Source organism: Prionailurus bengalensis, chromosome C1 (assembly GCF_016509475.1).
Source record: "Prionailurus bengalensis isolate Pbe53 chromosome C1, Fcat_Pben_1.1_paternal_pri, whole genome shotgun sequence".
In the NCBI taxonomy this organism is placed as follows: Eukaryota; Metazoa; Chordata; class Mammalia; order Carnivora; family Felidae; genus Prionailurus; species Prionailurus bengalensis.
In genome coordinates this window covers 30,512,273-30,536,255 of record NC_057345.1, presented here as the reverse complement: position 1 = coordinate 30,536,255, position 23,983 = coordinate 30,512,273, and the positions used below count along the sequence as shown (strand labels likewise).

The following is a 23,983-nucleotide window of genomic DNA, read 5'->3' as shown; positions in this document are numbered from 1 at the left end:
TCAAATCCCAGCTCTGCTGCTTAGTAGCTGAGTGACCTTGGGGGAGTTAAAAACCCTCTTTATGATAGTTTCCTCATGTGTAAAATGGGAATAACAGAGCCCACCTCAGTGGTTGTCAGGTGGATTAAGTGATTAGTAGCCCCTTTTTGGCACATGCTCATTAGTGATTGCCCTGTCAAGGGCAGGTATTACAATGGTTACACGAGGTGCTATGTGCAGAGGCTTTGCTCAGTGCTTGACAGTGAGAGAACTCACTGACACAGCCATCCGTGTCACAACTTAGTCACTGAAAGAGAAGTGTAGTTACTAATCTTCTGTTGCTATTGGCTTGAGTTTATGGCCTTCTTGCTAATACGGTAAGGTTCAAGTTTAAAATGAGAATTTTAATACATTTTATTCAACTTCACAACTTGCATTGAATGAACCAGAGATATTGAGATGCTACAAAACCTGTTACTGATGCATTAGCTTTATTGCCATTTTATGGAATCCAATTAACAGTCTTTGTTAGTTTCAGGATGACATACAGACCCACAAAGCAAATATTCGTACTCACCTCTCCACAGACTTGCCACAAACAGTATCCCATTTGTCTCTGACTTCTCCCAGTAAATTGTCAAGTTTCTGAGTGTCATCAGGAAGCAAAGTCTTTTCTTTCAGGGCTCTGCCAGTTCGAATTGTGGTATCATACACAGGCTGTTTGCCTCCAAGGGTTTTCTGAAATTCCTGTTTCCAAAGAGAACAGAAAGAATCCACGCTAAAAGATGATGTCTTGATTTGGAACAAAGAAAATTTTTCAGTGTTCAGGTTGGTAATGGATGTCACTTCTTCTTGAGTTAACAACAGCTTATCCTCGAGAAATTTAAAAATTTTGGGTGCGCCTGGGTGGCCTACTCGGTTAAGCATCTGATTCTTGATTTCGGTTCAGGTCATGATTGCACGATTAATGAGACTGAGACCTACATTGGGCTTTGTGCTGACACCATGGAGCCTGCTTGGGATTCTGTCTCCCTCTCTCTCTCTGCCTGTACCCCGGTCTCTATCTCTCTCTCAGAATAAATAAACTTAAAAAAAAAAAAAAAAAGAAAGAAAAAGAAATTTATAAATTTTTGTTTATACTACATGTAGCAGTGCACAAAAATTTCTAAAAGCTTGTTGTTTTAACTGGTTACTCCCACAATCACTTTGTTTGAAGTTATTTAAATGAGTGATTTTTATGGTTAGACCCTATGTAGATACAAGACAGCTAGCTTCATCATCTTGATTTTCAACATTAACCAATTTTTTTTTTTTTTTTTTTTTTTTTTTACTAGCTCTGATTTCCATTTTTTGCAAACTTCAGTGAATACCAAGGTCAGGACCTAAGAGCCATGAACCGCTTTACCTTATGCTTAGAAAGCTGGAGTTTAATTTTGTCCGGGTCATTGGATATCTCCAGCTCTGAGTCCAGGTGACTCTCTGCATCTTCTAGCCAATCAATCAGTTTTTTCCAAGCTTCATGGAACTGCAATTATATAAAAAGTAAGAATGAATATGCAAGCTACACTTTCATGTAAATCATACCAGAGGCTCTACACATGCAGCCCAAGATTGTTCAAGAAATTGGTAGCTTTCTTTCCTAACTTACTTGTTTTGCCCTCTTCCTGGCATCATCCAGTGATCGCCCTCTTTCAATAGACCGCTGGACAACCTTCTCCCATCGAGACTGGACGCTGACCAGCAAATTCTTGATCAGAACAACATCCTGTTTTTGGCTAAGGAACTTTAACTGATTCCCGGTTTGATCCAGTTCAATTATCTGGTCTCGATGAGCATTGACCTCATTAGCAAACACCTGAGGGGAAAATATAGCTCTTTTTAAACTGAAGATAAGATAGAGGAGCTTCTTTCTCAGCTAGTCCCCTCAAAAGGCAGGCGACATTGTAATGTCACAGTTACCTTGTGCTCCTCTATCTGGGAGAGGACAGTGTTTAGAATCAGGCTGGGAGGAGAGGCGATGTTGAGATTTTGCTCTGCTAGAGTGAGCCAATTGATGAACTCTTGCAGGGAATTCTGGAATTCTGTTGCCAGGTTGAGGGCCTCTTCCAGCTTTGACTGAATTTTAATTAAAACACAAAAGAGAAAGTGCCAAATTCAGGAATTGTAGTTTCCAGGACAAAGGCGTGAATTGTACACTAAAAAAAATGATCTCTAAAGAGGAAGCCTCACTTAACCTCCAAACATGCCCGGTTTACAAACAAGGGGGCAATTTAACGTTAGTGTCTGAAACCAAAACAAGTATGTATAAAAAGGAAAGAGCACAATTTGCAGCAAAGTTGCTTTCTCTGCCATTCCCCACTTCCTGGGACATTAAAGAATAGGGATAGAGCTATTCAGTAAGTGTAAGGGAACAGATCCTTCAGCGGTGACAGCTGCAGGGTCTGCAACTAGTTCTGGGCAAAGCCTCACTTCCCTTTGATGTACTTTTTCCAGTATAAAAACAACTGAATGAAAAGCACTTTACTGTAAAGATGATGGTCACTACATTGCTCTATTTAAATGTTTTCAGAAAATATGGCATCTGAAAATGTGAGGCTGAAGCTCATTCTTTTTTTATTTTTATTTTTTTAAGGAAGCTCTAGGCCCAACTTATGACCCTGAGATCAAGAGTCGTGTTCTACCAATTGAGCCAGCCAGGTGTCCCTGAAGCTCATTTTTAAGCTACAAGCAGAAAAGGTGAGGGGGAAAAAAAAAGCCATAATATTCTAAGCAAAAATGTGACACTAGATACAAATGTTTAGACACTGCTCTAAATCAGAATGGCAAAAACAATGGCTCATTCAGGGCATGTCCACTGCCCAAAAATGCACCCCAATTCCAGAGTCTATGAGCTCCAGAGCTCTACCCACAACACGTAGGTGATGGCCTCTGTCCCTGGTCCATTTAGCAGGCAGGCATGTAATAATGACAGGTTGCTAAAAATGAATATATCTAAGATATTCATAGAAACCCAAGATGTACACTACAAATGTTATTGTTAACTGAGTTATATATACTGTATAGGTTTTTATTTTTCTTTATATTTTCAAGTCACTCTTGTAACACAGAAAAACACTATTATCAATGTTAGAAAAACGTACAGACCTAATGTAAACAAACCAAGAGAAAAATAAAATCTACCTCAAATTTATTACAGAAATGCTTAGAAATTAATAATATTGCAAGTTCCTAGATAACAGGAAATCTTTCCACATCATTTTATCTATTTATTCCTTAATATAACACCATACACACTTACTACAGAATATGAGTGATACTAAAATGTAAAGTTCTTGCAAAATCAGAAATAACTATCCCTGACACCAAGCCCTTGTTTGACCAGTTCCACCAATGATGGGTAAGTATATCTTGAGGCAACTTGCTCCACTGATGGGAAAACATAGAAATTTCTTGATTAGGAGCCAGAATCTGCCTCAGTTTCTTTAATTAGTCTTAGTTCTGCATTCTGCAGAAATTAGATGATAGTCTGTCAAAGAATTAGAACACAGCCCCACACTCAGTGTCTCTGGTCATTCTTCATATAACAGAATTATCAGATCTCACACTAAAAAAATTCTAGGAAATTAATGGTACTCTCAAAGTATCCATTTATATGTGTGAATACTTCTGTCCATTAAATTTCACAATGATAGGGTTCATGCCTTTGCTTCCACTATATAGCTAGCACAGTGCCTGGCACATACATGCTTAATAACTGTTGAATGGATATGGCCAACAGATTTGAACACATATTTTACATTAGATCTGCCCAGTACAGAAACTCTGTGCTGAGTAATACTCCGAAATTTGGTACTCATAAAAGACAATGTTGTGAGGCCTTGATCCCTGATCACTTTTCTTTTGAAGAGAATTTGATTTCTGAAGAAGAGTGGGAAAAGGTCACAAAATTTACCCCTCTTCTGATTTTTTTAGTAAAATTATATGCACACTGCCAAATTCCTGTGGAGAATATTAGCCCAACTCCCTGTATGTTCTGTTCCCACCCTCCCAATCCCAAGCCAGTGACTCCAACATGACCTTGTTTTTCAGTAGGAACACAGATCAGTGATTACTATGAGTTATAAGTCCATCACTCAGCAGTTAACAGCCTTATATGTCTCAACTGGTAAAGGCAAAAAAAGGAATGAACGACAAAAGCAAATATTGGCAGAAACCAGTACCATCAATGCAACTTGATATGGATGCAAAATAGAAATTTAACATCAGGAAAGATAGCTTGATTTGTACAAAAACGATAACCAGTTCTGCAACTTCTGGTACTATATAATGGTCTCCGAAAAATCTTCACAGAAACTAGATGGTAATTACATGCGATGGTCAAGCAAACTACTCAAGCCCAATAATCACACACTGTATTTTGTGGTGATACCTTTCTTTCTTCCATCTTACTGCTGACCACATGCCACTTCTGTTCCAAGAGAGCTACACTCTGTTCTGTCTTTGAGCCAGACCCAGAATCATCGCGGCTTAGAAGCATGAGCCTGCCCTTGTCAAGCAGTTGATTATAAGTCTCTTCCTTGGCTTTGAGCTGGGAATAGAGTTCCTACCAAAAAAAGAAAAAAAGTCAAGAAAGGGATTGGTAATGCCAATTCTCTGAAAGCCACCCACACACAGATTTATAAGCACAGTTGGAAAAGTCCAGGAAGGTCTCATCTTGATCAAAACCCTTTCTTTTGGATTCAGTTCAATTCCTAAGCAATGAATCCTACCATTCTTCACTAAAATTGAAATAATTTTGTTATCAAGAAGATTTCCTTAAGGATCAGAGATCACAAAAGTAGACCCCAATAATTTATTTCTCCTTTACTTGAAACATTTGCCTAGAAATTATGTTGCCTTTTTTTTCTCAGCCCCTTTCTTAAAATATTGTCACGTGGGGCGCCTGGGTGGCGCAGTCGGTTAAGCGTCCGACTTCAGCCAGGTCACGATCTCGCGGTCCGTGAGTTCGAGCCCCGCATCAGGCTCTGGGCTGATGGCTCGGAGCCTGGACCCTGCTTCCGATTCTGTGTCTCCCTCTCTCTCTGCCCCTCCCCCGTTCATGCTCTGTCTCTCTCTGTCCCAAAAATAAATAAAAAACGTTGAAAAAAATATTGTCACAGTATCTATCGATTTCTATAAGTCCCTTTAACACTCTTTTCTTAGACATATCCATGTTAACATATTTGTCTTAATGCTCTCACCTTCAAGTCAATATTCTTATGCCAACTGACTGACCAACTCAAAATTTAACAGCTCACCAATGTATTTCCAGTCAAGCTTCCCTGTCACCACTGCTGCCTGTGGTAGGGGCTCTTAAAAGCCCACGTAAAAAGCAGTAATCCTTAAGGTCATACTATATTGTCAGTAAAAATGTGCTGCTTTGTAGACTCCTAGATACATACAGGTCTGTGAATTCAGAAAGTTCTGAGTAGGGGATTATGTTCAACTTCAAGAAGCTTCCATTACCATATGTGTATCAAGCTGTTCCCTTGCAGTTTCAGGAAGTCCTCCTGTGGGCTTAGATGCAGAGAGTTGGGTCTCCATTCTAGTCAGTTCCAAGAGAAAATCTTCAATTTCACTGTGGAAACCCTGGGCCTTTGAGAAAAGACACATCAGTAAGGTCAGCAGTCAATTCTCAGCTTCAAAAGTAGACTTCCTAAATGACCACATGAAGAACTACCCTGAAGGAGGAATTCTGGGTTGCTCACAGGGTTGTTCTGTTGCTGGATCAGCACGGGGCCAATATACTTATTTATTTTTGGAATCTAGCAGAATCCTTTGGACTTCACTGTAATATATGATAGATGTCTGATATAACCTGATGAATCAATCAACAGACTGAAGTACTATTGAACATGGACATGGGGGGATCCTCACTTGATTTAAGAAATAACTGAATCTGTGAGCAAGGTTTGTTATGGCAAAGATTTACTAACTTTGAATAGTAAATAAAGAGACAAGGCTACAAACAAATCTGAAAAGAATCACTCAATCAAAAGCTATTCTTTCCAGACAAGTTCCAGCACAGAATTAACCATCTTCTTAAGACATGGAGCAGGGGCTGGGGTGGGGAAAGGAAGGTTGGTGAGACATTCTCCAAATTGTTTTCCTTTCACTGACTCAGACAGGCTTTCTTCCGATGTTATGTGCACAGCTCCACCTCCCTAACTTGGACAATACACGCACCTGCTGCAATGTCAACTGAAGCTGCTGTTCTCTCTCCTCTGTTTTTTGTAACACTGACTCCCAGCACTGGTTCATAGTTTCCAAACGGCTCCTTAGGCTGCTGGCGTCATCTCCAGCACTAGATTCAAGAAGCTCATTGCCAGCTTTGTTGACTGTTTCTACTGTGGCTTGATGGGCCAGAACATCATTTTTTAGAACCTAAAAGACGTTGAACAATGTAACTTAGCTCCACAGACATCATCAAGCCTGGTTCCCAACGGTACACACAATATCCAGAGGCTTCTGGTGACAATATTGGGTCTCAAGGCAACAGGCTTAGAGATGAAAACTGAGGGCACTTACATGGTGCTTTGCGAGCTCAACTTCAATGACTTTTGGGTCTCCGCTTACTGGTCTCTGAGCATCCAACAACTCCTCAGTGTGAGTCAGCCAACTCATCAGTTCCTCTAAGGCATGCTGGAACTGGCCAAGGGCCAGGAGAGCACCTTCTAGTTTGTGCTATTCAGAAAAAGACATAAAGGGAATGTTGGTCAGGAAATTAGAAAAAAGGAACTAATTGTCCACTGATGCACTCTACCATCTGCCTCACCTGTCTGTGGGCAATTTTTTCACCCAGGTTCTCCCAGAGGTGTTTGAGTTCTGTCAGCGGTTCTCGGATAATGTCTCTATCCGTCTCATCAGTAGCTTTCTTTAACATCAGCTCACCCTGGTGATTGAGCTTCTCCATCTCAATTTGCTGCTGGTAAACTTCCACTTTGAACTCCTATCAAAGACATACTAATGTTAACATCAAACCAAATCTTTAGAAACAAAAAATAAGCAACTCTTCTTCAAAAGCCATTCCTATTTACAAACCTTCATTTCATTTAACTGATCTTTAACAGTGTTGAGGTCCGTGCCAACAGGGGGCATGGTGCAGAGCTTAATCACAGTGTTATCTAGCCAGTCAAACATAGCCTAAGACAGAAATACAAACAGTCAAAAACCAAAAGAACACAAGGAGTTGGGAGAGAATTAGCATTACCTCTGCTGACATAAGTGGACAAAAATTAAAGTACCTTGTGATGTCTGTGTTTTCAGGTGGGGGTCAGAGGTAAGGGATAATGATCTTTATTCCAGTGATATGGGGATTTAAGAACAGAACCATTGTTATCAGGATAATGGCCAAAATAAATTAAACTCTGGAAAAACTAAATGTGAATAGCAGTTGAGTATTTGTCATGGCCACCTAGCAAGCTCAGGATGTGGTGAAACTACTGTGCCAAGCTGTGCTTCAAGGTAACTTGGTTTTGGAACCTTTTGGCAAGCAATGACTTGCACAATAAGGCCTGCTTCACTGTACAGCCACCCTGAGGATAAATATGATGATGAAGAGCATGGCAAGAATCGTAGAAATTTGGAGGTATTTTTCTCACTAGGAGTGGAAAGCTTCAGCTGGAAATATCAAAACAGCACTGTCTTAGTTTGGAAAATGCTCCAGTCCTGTAAAGGTGATCCACTCAGATGCTGGATCCAAAATATGACAAAGAACATGGAACTTATTTCTATGGTGGCCACTGTGTGGCCTCTCACCTGAAGAGTGTCCTGATACTGCACAGCAGCTTGCATGGCATCCTCAAGCTTTTCTAGCCTCTCCTTCCAGGTTTTGTTTAAGTTCTCCCATGCATTATTCAGCTGGGGGAAAAACAGATTCTTTAATTAATAACCCTCTTCTGTGTGAGTCCACTAATGTTTCATCTGAATTCCTTATCCAGTTTTCCATATACCTCATCAATGCTCTTCTTTACTTCGGGCTTCTCAGTTTCTCCACAGGCAAAAATCAAATCTGCTCCAAGGATTCGAATAAATTCCAACTCCTCATGCAGACCATCTGTCTCTTCCTTAATAGTCTACATGTAAATGAACAGATCATAAGCCAAAACAGAAAGCAGAACAGAACTTCCCAAACTTTGCAAATGTAATTTATACCCCCATCAACAGCAGATGTTGAACAGAACTGTCAATTTCACAGAAGCCTTTCAATGTCCTTAATATTTCACTTATATAAACAGTGAAACTTCAGACTCAATTTATTTCTCTTTCTCTCTCACATACAATATGTATATATGGAATATATTTATATATATATAACAATACATAAAAAATAGTCTGGGAAAGGTCTAATGAGCTTTAATAATTTATGGAACATTTATCCTTCCAGCTGCCAGAGATTTTCTCTTTTTTTTTTTTTTTTTTTTTTGAGAGAGAGAACATGCTTGAGTGGAGGGAGGAGAGAGAATGCCACAAAGTGCAGAAAGAGGGAGAGAGAGTGCAGAGCCCAGAGAGGGGCTGGAGCTCACCTGACATGGTGCCTGAACTCAAAAACCTTGAGATCATGACCTGAGCTGAAGTCGGATGCTCAACCGACTGATGCAGCCAGGTGCCCCCACCAAGGAGATTATGATCTACAGCCAGAAGTCTATCATGGGGAAGTATATCAACAAGGCTAAAATAATATAGTACAAGTCACCAACTTCAGAGCTGAGAGACTAACATAATAGAAATGCTAGGCTGTATAATTGTGGAGAAAGTCCGTTCTGTGCCAGATCCTAAAAACTGGTTCATGCACTGGCAATGACAGGGGCAAGGAGGGGGGAGAATGGCGGAAATAAAAGACAAAATATCAAGATAGGCAGGACTTTACTTAAAGAGACAAAATGAGATGAAAAATGCATTTCATAAAAACTAGGCTCTCCAAAAAGACTAGAAAAGGGTAGGTCAAAGTAACAATTGTTATCTCTGGATGATGAATCCAGAATTTATTTTCTTTTCTATTTGCTATTTTTCTACATTAAAGAAATTTAGTTGAAAAAAGAAATTTACCTGAGAAATAACGTACACTATGGAAAGAACTAAAATCAGAAAGCACATTCTACTAATTTGAATTAAGTTTAAAATTGATAAAAGGATTGCTTTTGAGTGATGGAACTACCCTATATCAAAATTACAGAGGTTGGAGGAGTGTATCCAGGCGGTGAAACTTGTATGTATAAAGAAGAGAGAAATCTTTATTATAACGAGCACATATTTTTTTCAAGTGGAAAAAAGTCCTATTAAACAAACAACAACAATAACAACAACCTCTTAAGGAGTAGGCCTGGGTAAGCAGTTAACACAATATACTTGGATAAAGTGATTTTCTAGAGGACAAACACATAAAAGACAAGGTTTTGTTTCTGTCTTACCTCAGCAGCTTCAACCTGTTGTTTGATTATAGATGGGTCAATGCCTGGGCTTTCCAAGTCATGGACAATGTCCTGGGTGTCTCTGATAGTGGTCAAGAGAGCCGCCATGTCATACCAGAACTTCTCTGCTAGTTCAAGGACATCAAGGAACTTAATTTCTCGTTCTTCGGCTCGAGCTTTGATGTCCTCCCAGAAGAATACCATCTGATCCAATTTGTCCTGGATTTCTGAGGGAATAAACAACAGATATGAATGGGACTTCTCTGAATACTTGAATCCACTTCATCAGAAATTTCACCCAGTTCTCACATTTTCCCCTGAAATTATCCTTTAAAAAGCTCTACAAATTTATAACCTGAAGGATAGTTTTTTACCTTTGTTTTATTATTATTTCAACATTTGTATTTTCTGCTTATGGTGGTCTCCCACATAAAGAGATCACAGAGATGGCATGGAAACGTGTTATCATCTAATACAAAGGTACTGCTCAAGTGCAAAAGACCTAACTTCTAAAGGGGCTGAGATGAGAACTCTATTTCCAGTGTTCTGTGTCAAACTCACTGTTTCCTATGGAAAGTGTTCTATAACATAGTTATGCTCCGCCTACATTGGACACTGCAATTCATATTAGGGGTTAAAAGAGCATCTGTTTCCTGGCCTAGGAATCCAGCTACCAATTGTAATCTTGTTTCAATGGGGAGATGTGTTCTGAATTCTAAATGACTTTCCAATTACTTGGGGACTGCCTTTACATTCAGTGAAGTATATCTGGTGGGATGCTGGAGTAAGCACAGCCTAGAATTTACTTTACTGATTTTCTTTAATAATAATTAGATTCATGAAGCACCTTTTGCAGCCAAGTCCTTGTCGGCTCCCTGAGATCGTGCAATGAGCTCTTCTCCACGGCGCTTCAGGGCCTCAAAGGAAGGCTGAAGCTTTTCCAGCTCCACGGTGGCGCTCTTGTTGTCACTGACACACTCTCTGATCTTGTCCACTTCGGCAGGGATCAGCGGTGGCATACGCAGGCGAGAGGAGAGATTCTCCAGAGTCTCCAACATAGGCTCGATTTTATCATGGAACTAAACAGATGTTGGAACGTTAGCCATCACAGCAATACTACTTCATCATACTTCTGCGGGAAATGTTAGGGAATAACAGGTTATGAATCTACTACTCTTTCTGGTAACTTGCATTCGGCTTAGCCCGATGGCTGTCAAGTGTTAGGTCTGCCTAAGAGACTGCTTTGGGCATAGCACACCAGTGCTGGCCCATCAAAAAAAGAAAGTAAACGTTTATTTTCAAAACAAAAAAAGATATCAAGTAATATGCCAGAAATTGACTCAAGTCATTAGTGCTGTCACAGTACTTCCCTGATCCCAACTAGTGTGACAAGGAAGGGACAAGACCATGAAACTGGTGAGAGTCAGTGTGTCAACATTTCAGATGACAGCTGCATGCAACAGATTAGACCAACAAGTTAGAGGCCCTCTACCAACTGTGTAAATGGATGGGGAACTCAATATGCCACATGACTTAGAGATTAAAAGTATCCTGGCATGCAATTTAATAACCCACTATATGTAATAGTGAGAAAGGAAAAGGTCGGCATGATGAAAGGTAATTAAAGAAGGCCAAATCTATCCTTATTCTAAAAGAACAATTTACCTTCCCGCTTTTCAGGTACTGTGAATAACATGATTGTAATTATAAAATTTTCATTTATAATCTGAAGCAGAGAAGGGGGAAAAGGGTGCAATGCAGATATTCTTGCCCCCTTAAGAAGTTCTCTAAAACCAACTCTGGATTCATTGCAATGGAGCTTAACTCTAGTGTCTTACAGGGGAGACACATAGGATTTCCTTGACAAAATCACTCCCCGCTGCTCCCTCACTTTTAGGTTTTGCCCCAAGTGAGACTGGCATAATAAACCAGACTAATAAAACTTCTTCCACGACAGTAAAGGGCAATTTCCTTAAAGGTAAATCTTCTCAATTCTCAGCTTCATAAGAACCCCCTAATCCCAGTAGAGGTGGGTACCTTACCTCTGCAATCTGTAATGGTGGGCGCGGTCAACACAACAATGAAATGTGACGATGTGGGGAGGACAGGAGCAGGCAGCAACAACACAAAGTAACACATTCCACAATGTGAGTGAGAGATGGGACGGAAGGTGGGGGGAAAAACTTGAGTAAGTACAAATATTAACCAAGAATATTGACACTAAACATAGGAATAAAATACCCAGACATGACAAAAATACCACTAACAGCAATATATTAGTTGAAAAGTATGTAGTTACATGCTTTAAACTCCACTGCTGGTGGTTTATGTTTCTCTTTGGCTCTTACTTCTCCCTACTCAAGCATCTTTCTCTGCACCAGGAGCTAGCTGGTGGCCTCGTGAGTAAGAAAACTAATGTGCTGTCTTCCAAATCTCGAAAGTAAGAGGCTGATAGGAATCTCACTTTTCTTGACACATTTGTTGCTTCAAGGTGAATTTATCCAAAATCATCCCTGCTAAAGACTCATCACAATAGAAAAGTTTTCAAGAAAACTGTCAACAGACAGTATATACCAGCCAAGATGAGACACCCCCCTCCCCCCTGCAACCAGCCATAATGTTGGTATACCAATGTTCCTTGGAATGAAAATGTAATAGGCACAGGTTCCTGATCTACTGATGACATATCATCTGCACGTTGGTCTAGACATTCCAGACCACAGAGGCACACCTGATACAGAGATCTCGTGCTTAGACTAAAGGGCAGTTGAAGGGAACAGGACTTAAAGACACACACATACCTGAGCCGACTGGGAAACAGCCTCGTCCAGAGCCAGTGCTCGCTGGCGCACCTCCTCTTTTATTTGGGCATATAGGTTTTCTGCTTTCTGGTATTTTTCCTCCACCATTTCCCCCTCTTCAGGGTTTAACTCCTTTAGTTGTGGGCCTATCTTTAGCAGCTTATCAATATGGGGTTTGTGTTCAGCAATGGATTCCCGGAGTTGCTATGTAAGAAAATAAAATGATTATTTTTGTATCAAGCTCGTATCAACTTTGAGAGGAAAAAATGGAATTGCTAAAAACCAGCAAGTCCCAGCATCGCACCATTTATGGAAAAGAAAAAAAAAACGATCTAAGTCTTAGGTTCTAACACTACCTAATTCTCTTAATTTTCAAAAGCCAGTTCAGACGTCCCAACACCAGGAAGCCTTCCCAGACACATCATCTCTCACTCCTCCTCCCCCTCCCTGTTGATACAAGCTTAATCCCCCTCTTCTGTACATATAAATACTTCCATGCACTATAATTTGCATGGTTAAATAAGTATCTGTCCCCCTCCTCAAACTGAGGGACATTAAGCAGGACAAGGCACAAATGGCAACTTTTCTAGTAATCCAACCACTCCTTGACTCTACTGCTGGCTGCTTCCAGTTTATATCCATCCATGTATAGGAATACAGAGAAAAGAATAAGCACAAGCCATTAGCCACAAATAAGAGAGACATTAAAAACTACCTTTAATGGTAAAAGCATTAGTTGAAGTGTCTACAAATTTCCCTTTTCCCTAAAGTCCATGCAGCCAATGCTTTCTGACATTGCTTCACTCCAGCTAGGGCTTACCCAAATGGAAAAAGCCACCCAACCATATCCCAAGTCTCATGACGCCCCACCATATCTGGAAAGATTTAAAAATACCCTTGATGTTTACTTAGTTCTTTATTTCTGCAGTACCCAGGTTTCTGACATCTCCATGCTCTTTTTCTTTAATGGATTCATATTAAGGACAAAGGAAGTAATTCAGGTATGTATTGTGTGTGTGTGTGTGCGCGTGCACGCAAAAATTCTAACCAATTAAGACTTAACTTCATAACACAGAACTTCCACTTGGTAGGCACTAAAAAACATGTTGTTTTAAAATAAAGCGTAGAGCCAATTTTGAGTTCTGCCATTGCATAAAACCTGGATTGCTCCTTACCCTCATTTCCTCTTGCTGCTGCCTGAGCTGCTCATGATCAATGGCTGGAGGAGGTAACTGTGCTATCAGTGCCCGGGTCTCCTCAATCCAGGGGCTGAGCTCCTCGTAAGTTTCCCAAAACTGGTTCACCAAGACCTGTGCCCGTTCTAGGCGGGTGTAACGCTCTGAATTGAGCAGACTAATGGCTTCATATTGCTGTATTAGAGACTCTGTCTTTTCCTATGAACAACAAAATATAAAACTTATTACTATCACGAACCCTTCTTTTAAGGAAAAAATGTAGGTATATATCCATAAAAAATTAAAGAATTTCTTCAGTTTTTTATGTCCAGAAATGGACTAATTGAGCAAAATTACAACTGATTTTATTTTCTTTATACTTAACTGAATTTTCTATTTTTTCTTATCATATATATGTACTGTTTCTAGACTTAACACATGAAAGTAGTTTCAAAGACAAACAGAGCAAGCACGACACAGCATAACCTCTTAGAGATGACATACAACCTCAGACATAGCATTATTACGGCAGGTCAGCTCAAGACAGAACATCTCAGGGGCTGAAATGGACCCTCTGCCCACTAACTTTGACTTGTCTTTTCTCCTCTGATAAAAGTGTCTTCACAAACCAGACACTTAGGCTTCATATGTTTAAAATGAGTAGTTCAATTTATGAAAATTTCGGAGGAAACAGTGGTTAACCATAACTTTTACAAGAACAAGGAAAACTGATCTACAAGTCTCTTGGCCAATCCTTTTAGAAATGGGTATGATCATTTACAAGGGCCTGAAGAAAGAATATCTGCATATGGGTCTGAAAAATCTATCATAGATACTTAGAGAGGTAACTCAAAGACCCTTATGGACTGAAGATACATAGCAATTCCCCTGTTATAAAGAAAACAAACCTGCAATGTATTTCACATCTTCTGGTAGGACTGTTTGGACATTTGTGCACATAGGGTTAGGGACATGGCTCCCCCCAGAACATCAAATTGCACTTTAATACCATTACCAGTGACAGAGGGGGAAAAACCTTGTCATTTCACAATTGTACTGATTCACCACCATCAAGACAAGATAAACATGGTAAATAAATAAATGCAATTCACCTGTAATATAGCTTTTTGTTCCTCCCCACATGTGCCAAAGATTTCACCACGATGACTGAAGAGTTCATCCATTGAATCTTTGTGTCGAATGATGTCAATAGAGAAAGCCTTTGAAAGTGAACTACAGTTAGGTCACGAAGTAAGAGAACCCCAAGCCTGTGTTACTGAAATGTTATTAGACACAATTTATGAAAAACTCCTCACTCTGATGAAGCCACATCAAAACTATTCTATAAAGTTTGACACTTTGCCTATCCATACATCTTCCATGCTTATCTTTTAGTAGCTTACAAAAGTATCATCTATCCTAAAAATCATCCAGAAAACTGCTAACTATTCTTTCCTGGATTAATGGGCCTATTGCTCCCTCTTCACAAAGCAAAAGAATCTCTTCCTCATCTTACCAATTATTTTAAATCTCTAGCCACCATCATGAAACTGCATTATTCAACCTGTGGCAGTCAGAAACTCTCGTAGTTACTCTAAACCAGTGAAGATTCTTCTAGCTCAGGGCACAGCAGATATGTCAGTGTTACACTTACCTTCTGTACCTGCAGCTGAGCTGTGGTCTGGTCCTGTTCTAGGCGAATTGGACCCAGGGCCATCAGTTTTCGTTTTGTTTCAGCAACCCAAGCTAGTTCTGCATCAGCAGCTTGCTCATACTAATAGGCATATTAAAGAAAAATGAACAAATTATGTTCCTTAGAATTACCATTTCCTCAACACAGAAAGGCCTGGATTTTTACTAATATGGTTTATTTCTACAAAGGAAAGCCAAAACTGGGGAAAATTGCATAAAATCATAAATCAAGATGCAGATAATTTGTAACTGATTATACTTCAACAAATAGAAGTTGATCCTATTTCAACTTCTTTATAAAGAAGTCATAGAATTCAATTAGTGATCCTACAGCTAGAAACAACAATGGAAATTGACACTCCTAAGACTATACTTCTAATCACAATGCTTTTATGAGGCTGTGCTCTCTCCCATCTGCCAATCCTGTTTCCTACCCATACACTTTTAGCCGTACGTTTAAACGCATGGTTAAACATGGCAACAGACAGCTGAGTCAAGCTAACTTGAAAGTACTCTCATAGTTGAAGAAGCATAAGAACACCAAACCTTTAAAGGGTTCTGTGGAAACAAAGAAAACTAAGAACTTGTTCTATGTGACTGTTTAATGAGGTCCCCCAATTATTTCTCTTCAACTGTGCCAACAAACACCAATATTTAAAGAGGAAAGTAGGCTTTTCCCAAGCATGATAAATCTCATACCCAAGTATCTGGTCAAGGGTAGGGATACCAATAAAGACATGTTGGGGATGCACTTGAGAGTCACAGCAAACTTCTGTGTGGTTCACAAAGTATTTGCTTATTACTATGAACCCAAGAAGTCATGTTATATTTACTCTGCACCATGACACATTAATAGGTACGTATCCAGCTACAAAGGAAAGCAAATAACTTTTTCCAGAAAGCAGGAAGGAAAAAAGATCGAGGGAAATAGGACACCTGTGTTTACTGAGAAGGTTCTATTTTGGATACCTCTATTTTGGTTAGCATATTTGATAGTAATTATAGTTCTTGGTTCCTTCCCCTCTTCCAGCTAATACTAAAACAGTTGATTATGTCAAACTAAGATGGGATGCATTTGGACCTTCTGGTCCTAGATATTATCTACTATCAGAATCTGCCTCTTAACCGATCAGTAGCTAAGAAGAGGGCTCAAACAGACTCTATCACATATTCCCGTCTGCTCAAAACGGTCAAATATTATGGGTCGGGGCGCCTGGGTGGCTCAGTCAAGTAAGTGTCCCAACTCAATTTCGGCCAGGTCATGATTTCAGAGTTCAAGCAGGTTCAAGTGGGTTCAAGCTTCATGTTGGGCTCTGCACGAACAGCATGGAGCCTGCTTGGGATTCTCTCTTTCTCTCTCTCCGCCCCTCCCCCACCCTCAAAAATAAATAATAAATACAAAAATATTTTGGGTCAAACTGAGACCCATCTTCACATATCTTTATCCAATCACTTCCAATCACTGAAATAACTTGTTGGATCAGATTTAGCTTACTCTTATTATCCTTATTTCTGACCCTGTATTTATGTGGGTCATAATTTTGTGCTTCACACATACATCCCTGCTGCCTAAAACATTACTGTAGAGGTGTTAATAAACATTACCTGCTGTGATCTCTGAATAGCAGCATCAATTTCATCCACCCTTTGTCCCACAGTGTCACTGACCAGCTTGTACTGTTCATTGGCATCAGACACAAGTTTATCCAGCCCTTCTCTGGCTCTCCAGGGCACCAGCTCTAAGAGAGCACGGCTCACTTCATTCACTGTGTCCAACACCAGCCTGTGCTCCATGACCTCCTTCTTTAATTCCTAAGGAGGGAAAAAAAGTTTTCAGGCCATTCCTTGCTAAATTAAGCACATTAGCAGCTGTGCTGGGTAGAAAGTGCTATCTCTACCACACATCCCAGCAGGGCTCTGACCTCCTTCCTCCACTTATTTTTTTTCTTGTCTTAGATTTTTCAACCATTCCACAGCCTGACTTCAGGCTTAGCTGCTGCTTAGAACTGTCTGCAACACTTCTTGGGCCACACTATCTCTGGGTAGAACAAATACTGCCTCTTTCTTTTTTCTCCTTACTTCAATAGAAATGATAAAGTACTTTAGCCAAGGGCATTTTTAAGTCAATAAGTACCTACATAGTATTTCTGCACATCCAGAACTGCACTAGATCCTGTAGGAGAATCAAACAGAATCCTGAAGCACTCTCTAGAGAATGAGTTACAGAAGTCAATTTTAAAATGTTACACATGAAGAAAACTTCCCAGGGATCTGGGATTCAGTATTTTTTTTTTTTTTCCCCTTCAGACCATAACAAGTGCTCTTATATAAGTCTGCCTTTATGTCAAATCTTACTGTCCATGCAAACAAGAGCAAACAAGAAAGGAGGCAGGCAGAACTTTCTGGTTTAGATTTAAGGTTGAGACAGTTGGTGATGACACTTAAACCTTTGAACTTAGGGATTGGAAGAGGTAAAAAAAAATTCTTTCCCTTTACAGCGTGAAACTCAGTTCACCTTCTGTCTTTGCTGAAACTGGGGTATCTGCTCCCCTGTGGGAGACTGTCCTCCACTGGCTGCCAGCTCCTCCTCCACTTCCCTGAGCCACCCAGTCAGTTCCTCATAAGTAGACTGGAACTTGGTGGCCAGCTGCCGGGCTTGCTCTAAAGTTCGGAGGGCCTTGGAGCTGGTGACCGTGATGTCTGCATAGCGAGTCTTTATTCCGTCCAGTTTCTCCTGGATAAGCAATACCTCTTCACCTGTGGGGACAGTGCATAATTATTTATATTTAAGAGGATATGAGGGAGTCTCCTTTATCCCCCTTTCTTCGAAATGAGCTTAAATTTTATAGATGCTCTCTCCCTATGGAAGCAATTTCACCTAGAATCCCACACTATGGGAAGTGGGAGATAAACCTTCCAACTGATAAAAAGAAGCCACTTCTGAGATTATTAAGATCTGAATTCAACTCAAGTGTTTCTAAATGGTCCCAGCACCTCTTGGTGAATGCTGGCCTTGGACATACTGGAGAGCAGGGGGAGTCATCATCTATAACCAAATGTGAGATAATATCTTTTAGTTTTCAAAAGATTTAGCAGGAAACAGGACCCCAGGCTGCCAGCCTCCAGGAGCACATGGTAATACAACCAGTAAATAAATACTGAACTTCTTCTACATACAAAGAGTAGTGGCTAGTGCAGGATGTTTATTTCCCTGGACATGTGCTTGAGTGACTGCAGAGGTGCTGAGAGATGCACTTTTCAAAGTACCTGTGGTTTGTTTTAGAAGAGCCTGACCATTTTTAATAGCTTGATCTACATTCTTCTTTCTATTAATGATTTCTTCATTTAGAGCCTGAAAGGAAAGAATAGCATGAATCTTAAAACTACAGCACAACAAAGGGAAAGAAAGGTGAGACCTTTAGGAGACCAAGTTTAAAGTAAAGAGACAAATACCAGTTTAGTTTATACCTCAGTTATGTTATTCCTTATCTCTTTGGTTACCCTATTTATTACTCAAAAACAATTAAATCTGATACTTATGGGCAAGCTAATCCCTTGCACCGGATAAGAAGAGATTAGGATTAAATCAGTTTTACCAATCTACTGGTACCAAACCTGAGCCCAAGAAAGGCAGATGTAGAATTCAGCAAAAATGTCTACTGTGTCCAAAACCAAGACTCAGAAAGTTCAAGAGAAGAAAGTCAGCAAGAACAGGCTGAGTTAAATCAGGATCATGGTTAAAAATTCTTAATATTTGAAGTCAATGAATCAGAAGAATCTTAGATTATTTAAAACAACAAAACAACTGCTTTGCCTATTTTTACTACCCTTAAAGAAATTTCATAAAAATGAGATGAAAAGAGAAAATTGTTCTTTCCATTAAGATGACAAATAATCCTTGGAATTTGGGCACATAAATTCTAGAAATATTTTAGAAGTTACAGCTACATGGTCAAACCTAGGGCGATATTTAGGTATTCTGGCTTTGTCACATTACACTCTCTTTCATAAAACTTCTCAGATGGAAACTGAGTGATACATTATCTAATGATGTAAAACATGAGTTGGAACTGAGATCGTCCCTGACTGTACTCTGGATCATCTTCTAGAATTATTGACTCAGTTTGTTAAGTACGAGTATTTCCATGGACTCATCAAAAAATAGATTAGTCCTTAGCAACAAGTCTATAACTATGTGCTTATGTATAAAATGAAGTCGAAATGTTTGGAATTAAAAGAGAAAGAAATGAAGAGAAACATGAATCAGAATTACAACATAACTTAGTAACATGACCAATAAAAATGGAAAACATGAATACCAGGTGGTCAGCATGCTGTTTCTGCAGGACATCCTGTCTGTAATCCTTTACGAACACTGAACTGAGCTTGTCCTCAACCTCAGCCAGCCAGTTGAGCACCTCCACCTCATCCTCCCCGAACAGTCTAGCGTTACACAGTGCCTGTTCAAGCAGGGCTGCTTTCCGACAGCCCCAGTCTTGAATCTCACTGTATCGGGCCTGCAAGGAGTCTAGCTTCTCTGACAGCACACCCTGTTCTGCAGAGCATGTCAGGGAGGAGAGAGACTGCCCAATTTTGACTGCCTGGTGCACATCTGTTGCATGGCTTTCTATTTCTTCCTCCAGAGCCTGGAAATCCAGATGGAAAAAATGAATAACAGAAACAAAATAAATGAAAAGTAAACATGAAACAATGAATAACAAATGATCTAATAAATTAAATAATAGAAAAAGTTCACCTACCAAAGGGCAAAAATAATATAAAAAGTGAGAACAAAAGCTGTTTTTTTTCTGATGGCAGCCTATTAGTCAATTGTTATTTTTACTTCAAGGATGTGACTATGTCAATGAATAATTTGACCATAGTTCAAATTAAACTTTAAAATATCCCCACCCCCCCCAAAACATATCTTCTAGACTGCTATAGGCAGTTAACTTCTGAGATTTCTGACTGCAGTGCTGTGTTCTAATTTATGACAACTCCTCCCTACCTTGTGCCGGATGATCTGCTGCTGGATTTTGGCAGACTGAGTGCCAACAGGCTCTGAGTTAGCAAGCTTTTTCTCCGTGACGGACAAGAAGTCAGAAATAGGCTCAGCTGTCTCATGGAATTGTTTGGCCAGAACCAGGATATCTTCCAGCTGTTTTTGCCTACACAAATATACAGAACAAGCTGCTCAGGCAAAAAATCACATTAAGACTGATAATAGTACTATATTCAGTAAAAGACCAATCTTCAGGTACATTTTAAGTATCAATAGTAAACACGACACATACACGTAGCACTTTGTGGTTTTAAAGTTTTTCATAAGCATTGCCTCATAACCTTGTAAAGTAGGCAGAATAATTATCTCACTATGACAAAACAGAAAGCTAACCCTGAAGGCTTAAAGATTTGTCCAATTTACCCAGTGAGTAGTTAACAGTGCAAAGAGGACTGTAATCAGGCCTTCTAATGCTCTTTCTCCTAAGGGACAGAGCACATGCATCATCTGAACATAAGACCAAAATAAAGTTTAAAGGCATCAAAAAAATTATCAGTTTTCATCTCTTTCTCCCTGTCACTGCTACCTTCACTGTGAGTTAAGAGAGCATATGAGGAACAAATGCAGACTATGAGCTAGAACTTCTTCCCCATTTCCCCAGCTCCAGCGATTTCAAGCACCAGAACATAACTCTGAATCCAGATTTAAGGCAAAGAAAATGACCTCAGAGTAGCAGAATTTGCCAACACACATGGCAGTCAAAAGAACTGTAAACTTCACAGCTCACTTAGAATTTTAAGTCCTGATTAATATAACATCCATACTAAGCTTAGATTTCAAGATACTAAGCTGCAGATTAAAGGCAGCTAATTACAAAGGGGAGAGGAAGCCTGATAGAGAAGAGAAAGAAAAACCACCAAAGAACTGGATTAGCACACAGGTTAATAATAAAAGGCCATAATGATATCTTTGGATGATTAAGAACAGACTAAATGCGACATCATTTAAAAAGGTCTGGGTATATGATGCACTTTAGTTCAACAAACCTTTACTGAACATCCACTTTGTGCCAGGTTCTATGCTGTGTACCCTGGACAAATTTATTTTAATAAGAAATGATTTAGAGGTGCCTGGGTAGCTCAGTTGGTTGAGCATCCAATTCTTGACTTCAGCTCAGGTCATGATCTTGGTGTTGTGGGATAGTGCCCTGCATCAGGCTCTGTGCTGAATGTGGAACCTGCTTAGGAGCTCTGTCCCTCTCCCTCTGCCCCTCCCTAACTTGTGTGCACGCTCTAAAAAAAAAAAAAAAAAAAAAAAAAAAAAAAAAAAAAAAAAAAAAGGAAACAAATGATTTAAACGTAAAGAATTACCATTTTAATGATCTGGAAATTCAATTATGTTTAAATATAAAGCAAAACATATTTCTAGATACTATTTTAATTTTTTTAAGTTTTATTATTTTTTAATGTTGAAGAATATGAAGCTTTTTTTTTTAAACAAAGTAAACTCTAGGCTCAAAGTGGGGCTCGAACTCACAACCCCAAGAACAAGAGTCACATGTTCTTCCGACTGAGCCATCCAGGCATCCCTCTGAATGCTACTTTTAAATGTCAGTATGAAGTACAGAATAGTTTGTTTATGCCAGCCTTCAAAATACATCTTCAATTAATACAACTAAAACACATAATCTTAAAGATTATTATTAAACTAGTATATCATTAAAAAAAAACTGGGGGCCCCTGGATGGCTCATTTGGTTGAGCATCTGACTCTTGATATTGGCTCAGGTCACGATCTCACGATCCTGAGTTCAAGCCCCGTGTTGGGCTCTGTGCTCTCTCAAAATAAATAAACTTAAAAAAAAACTTGTCCCTGATTTCTAGGTTTTTCTGACTCATCTCTGGTTTTTGGAATCTGAAAGTTTGAAAAACAATGTAATAGCATTTAGGATACCAAAGAGCAAAAATAATTCAGCGGTATAAAAAAATCCAATATTAAAGAATCTAAATAAAAGTCTTTAGGATATCTGGAACAAATGAAGCTTCTCTTGGTATTTCTCTTTAAAATATTGACCCAGAAACTGTGTTAGGTTAGGAGGATGGAAGTGGGCAGAAGGAAAGAGTCATAAAAAGATACATTAGAAACAAATCAGCACTTTAATGAGCTTATGGGGCCTATGAAATAAGTATATAAAATAATGACAATACAAGGTACAAAGAATTACAGGAGTGAAGAGGAAAATGAAAGTATTCCATCCTTGGAGAATAAAGAAAAGTTTCATAGAAGAAGATAAACAGCATGCTTTCTGTCTCTTGTGTCACGGAAGACACAACACTATCAGTAAAGACACAGAATTAGGAACTGACAGAAGATACCTAAGTATATGGTATACTTTACCAATAATATGAGGAGGAGGAACGTGGAAACAGAAATGTAGATTAGGGCCAAATAACTGAAGGCTTCAAATATTGGGTTAAAGAGTTTAGATTTTGTTTTATAGGCAACAGGGAGTCATTAAATTTCTGAGCAAGGCAAAGGGGAAGCCTGAGGGTAAGTGGCCATAGAGTGATGAGTGATTAGTTCATTAGGAAACTACCTCACATTGAGGAGCCCAAGTCACGACCTGAGGCAGGTGAGTAGGAATTAGAGAAATGGATGAATAGAAAAGACACTAGAGAAGTAAAACGGACAGAATTTAGCATCCTGATAGATGTGGGACACAAAGGAGTGGGGGAGAAAGGGTAAAAAATAGGGTTAAGGTTTTAAACCCAGGTAACTGGAAGGCTAATGATACTATTAATGATTACGCCCAGGTAACTGGAAGGCTAATGGTACTATTAATGAAAATGGACAAAGAAAAAAAAGCAGTGCTATCTGTAAATAAAAATAAGTGTAATTTAAAAAAAATAAACTGAATTCTTTCATTTTTGTTTCTCTCACAAATATGGGGGACAATACTTTGCAACTCTGATAAGAAATCAGCACACTGTGGGCCAGTGTAGAAGAGGGAATTATGACAACTTCTGCTGGCTACCTACAGAACTGAAAGGCTACAACCATAACTCATCACCTATACTACTCTCATAGAGATTTATAATTGGTGAGCATTTCTTTTTAAAACTGGGGACAGCATAAACTAAAAGACCTTCATGTGACATACTAAGCTGAAGTGACGCTGGGGTATAGCTATGGAGAGAGAAAGCACTTCCTCAGAGGAGAAAAGTATACTGCTTATTTTTGGCCACTTATTGAAGACTGGTCATGCACCTGTCTCTCTTTTTAATATTTTATTTTTATGTTTTTATTTTTTATTAAAAAAATTTTAAAAACTTTTACATTTATTCAGTTTTGAGAGACAGAGACAGAGCACAGTGGGGGAGGGGCAGAGAGAAAAGGAGACATAGAATCCGAAGCAGGCTCTAGGCTCTGAGCTGTCAGCACAGAACCTGACGTGGGGCTCGAACTCACAAACCGTGAGATCATGACCTGAGCTGAAGTCGGATGCTTAACTGACTGAGCCACCCTTATTTTTATGTTTTTAAAGTAGGCTCCACACGAACGTGAGGCTCGAACCCACGACTTCAAGATCAAGAGTTGTGTGCTCTCCCTACTGAGCCAACTAGGCGCCCCTATTCATGCATCATGTCCATATATTGAACAGAATCACAGACTAGGTCCTGGATGCAAAAACATCTAATATTGGGATAAGCTATCAGAAAAGAAATATGGTAAATTTCAATTCCAAGTACCAAAAGTATTATTTATAAATATGAAGGGGAAAAATCTGTTTCGAAAACTCAGAAAATAACTTGGCTGGATTGTAGGCGTCTGTGTCTGTCGGTTTGGAACCATGATTGTATCACAGCAGAACAGCAACACGGAGCAA

At 39.4% G+C, this 23,983-nt stretch overlaps 1 protein-coding gene across 1 annotated transcript in view; it reads right to left on the bottom strand.

Annotated features, from left to right (window-relative positions):
- The window catches only part of MACF1 (microtubule actin crosslinking factor 1), a 331,566-nt gene that overhangs the window by 26,731 nt on the left and 280,852 nt on the right, over positions 1–23,983 (bottom strand). Inside the window, 23 exon segments of the mRNA XM_043578675.1 lie at positions 557–726; positions 1,385–1,504; positions 1,628–1,834; positions 1,939–2,094; positions 4,409–4,582; positions 5,485–5,613; positions 6,205–6,402; positions 6,547–6,702; positions 6,794–6,967; positions 7,060–7,161; positions 7,777–7,878; positions 7,971–8,093; positions 9,429–9,655; positions 10,276–10,507; positions 12,230–12,433; positions 13,405–13,623; positions 14,517–14,624; positions 15,059–15,178; positions 16,702–16,908; positions 17,612–17,853; positions 18,364–18,448; positions 19,416–19,742; positions 20,105–20,264. Of these exon segments, the coding sequence (XP_043434610.1) occupies positions 557–726; positions 1,385–1,504; positions 1,628–1,834; positions 1,939–2,094; positions 4,409–4,582; positions 5,485–5,613; positions 6,205–6,402; positions 6,547–6,702; positions 6,794–6,967; positions 7,060–7,161; positions 7,777–7,878; positions 7,971–8,093; positions 9,429–9,655; positions 10,276–10,507; positions 12,230–12,433; positions 13,405–13,623; positions 14,517–14,624; positions 15,059–15,178; positions 16,702–16,908; positions 17,612–17,853; positions 18,364–18,448; positions 19,416–19,742; positions 20,105–20,264 (3,942 nt within the window).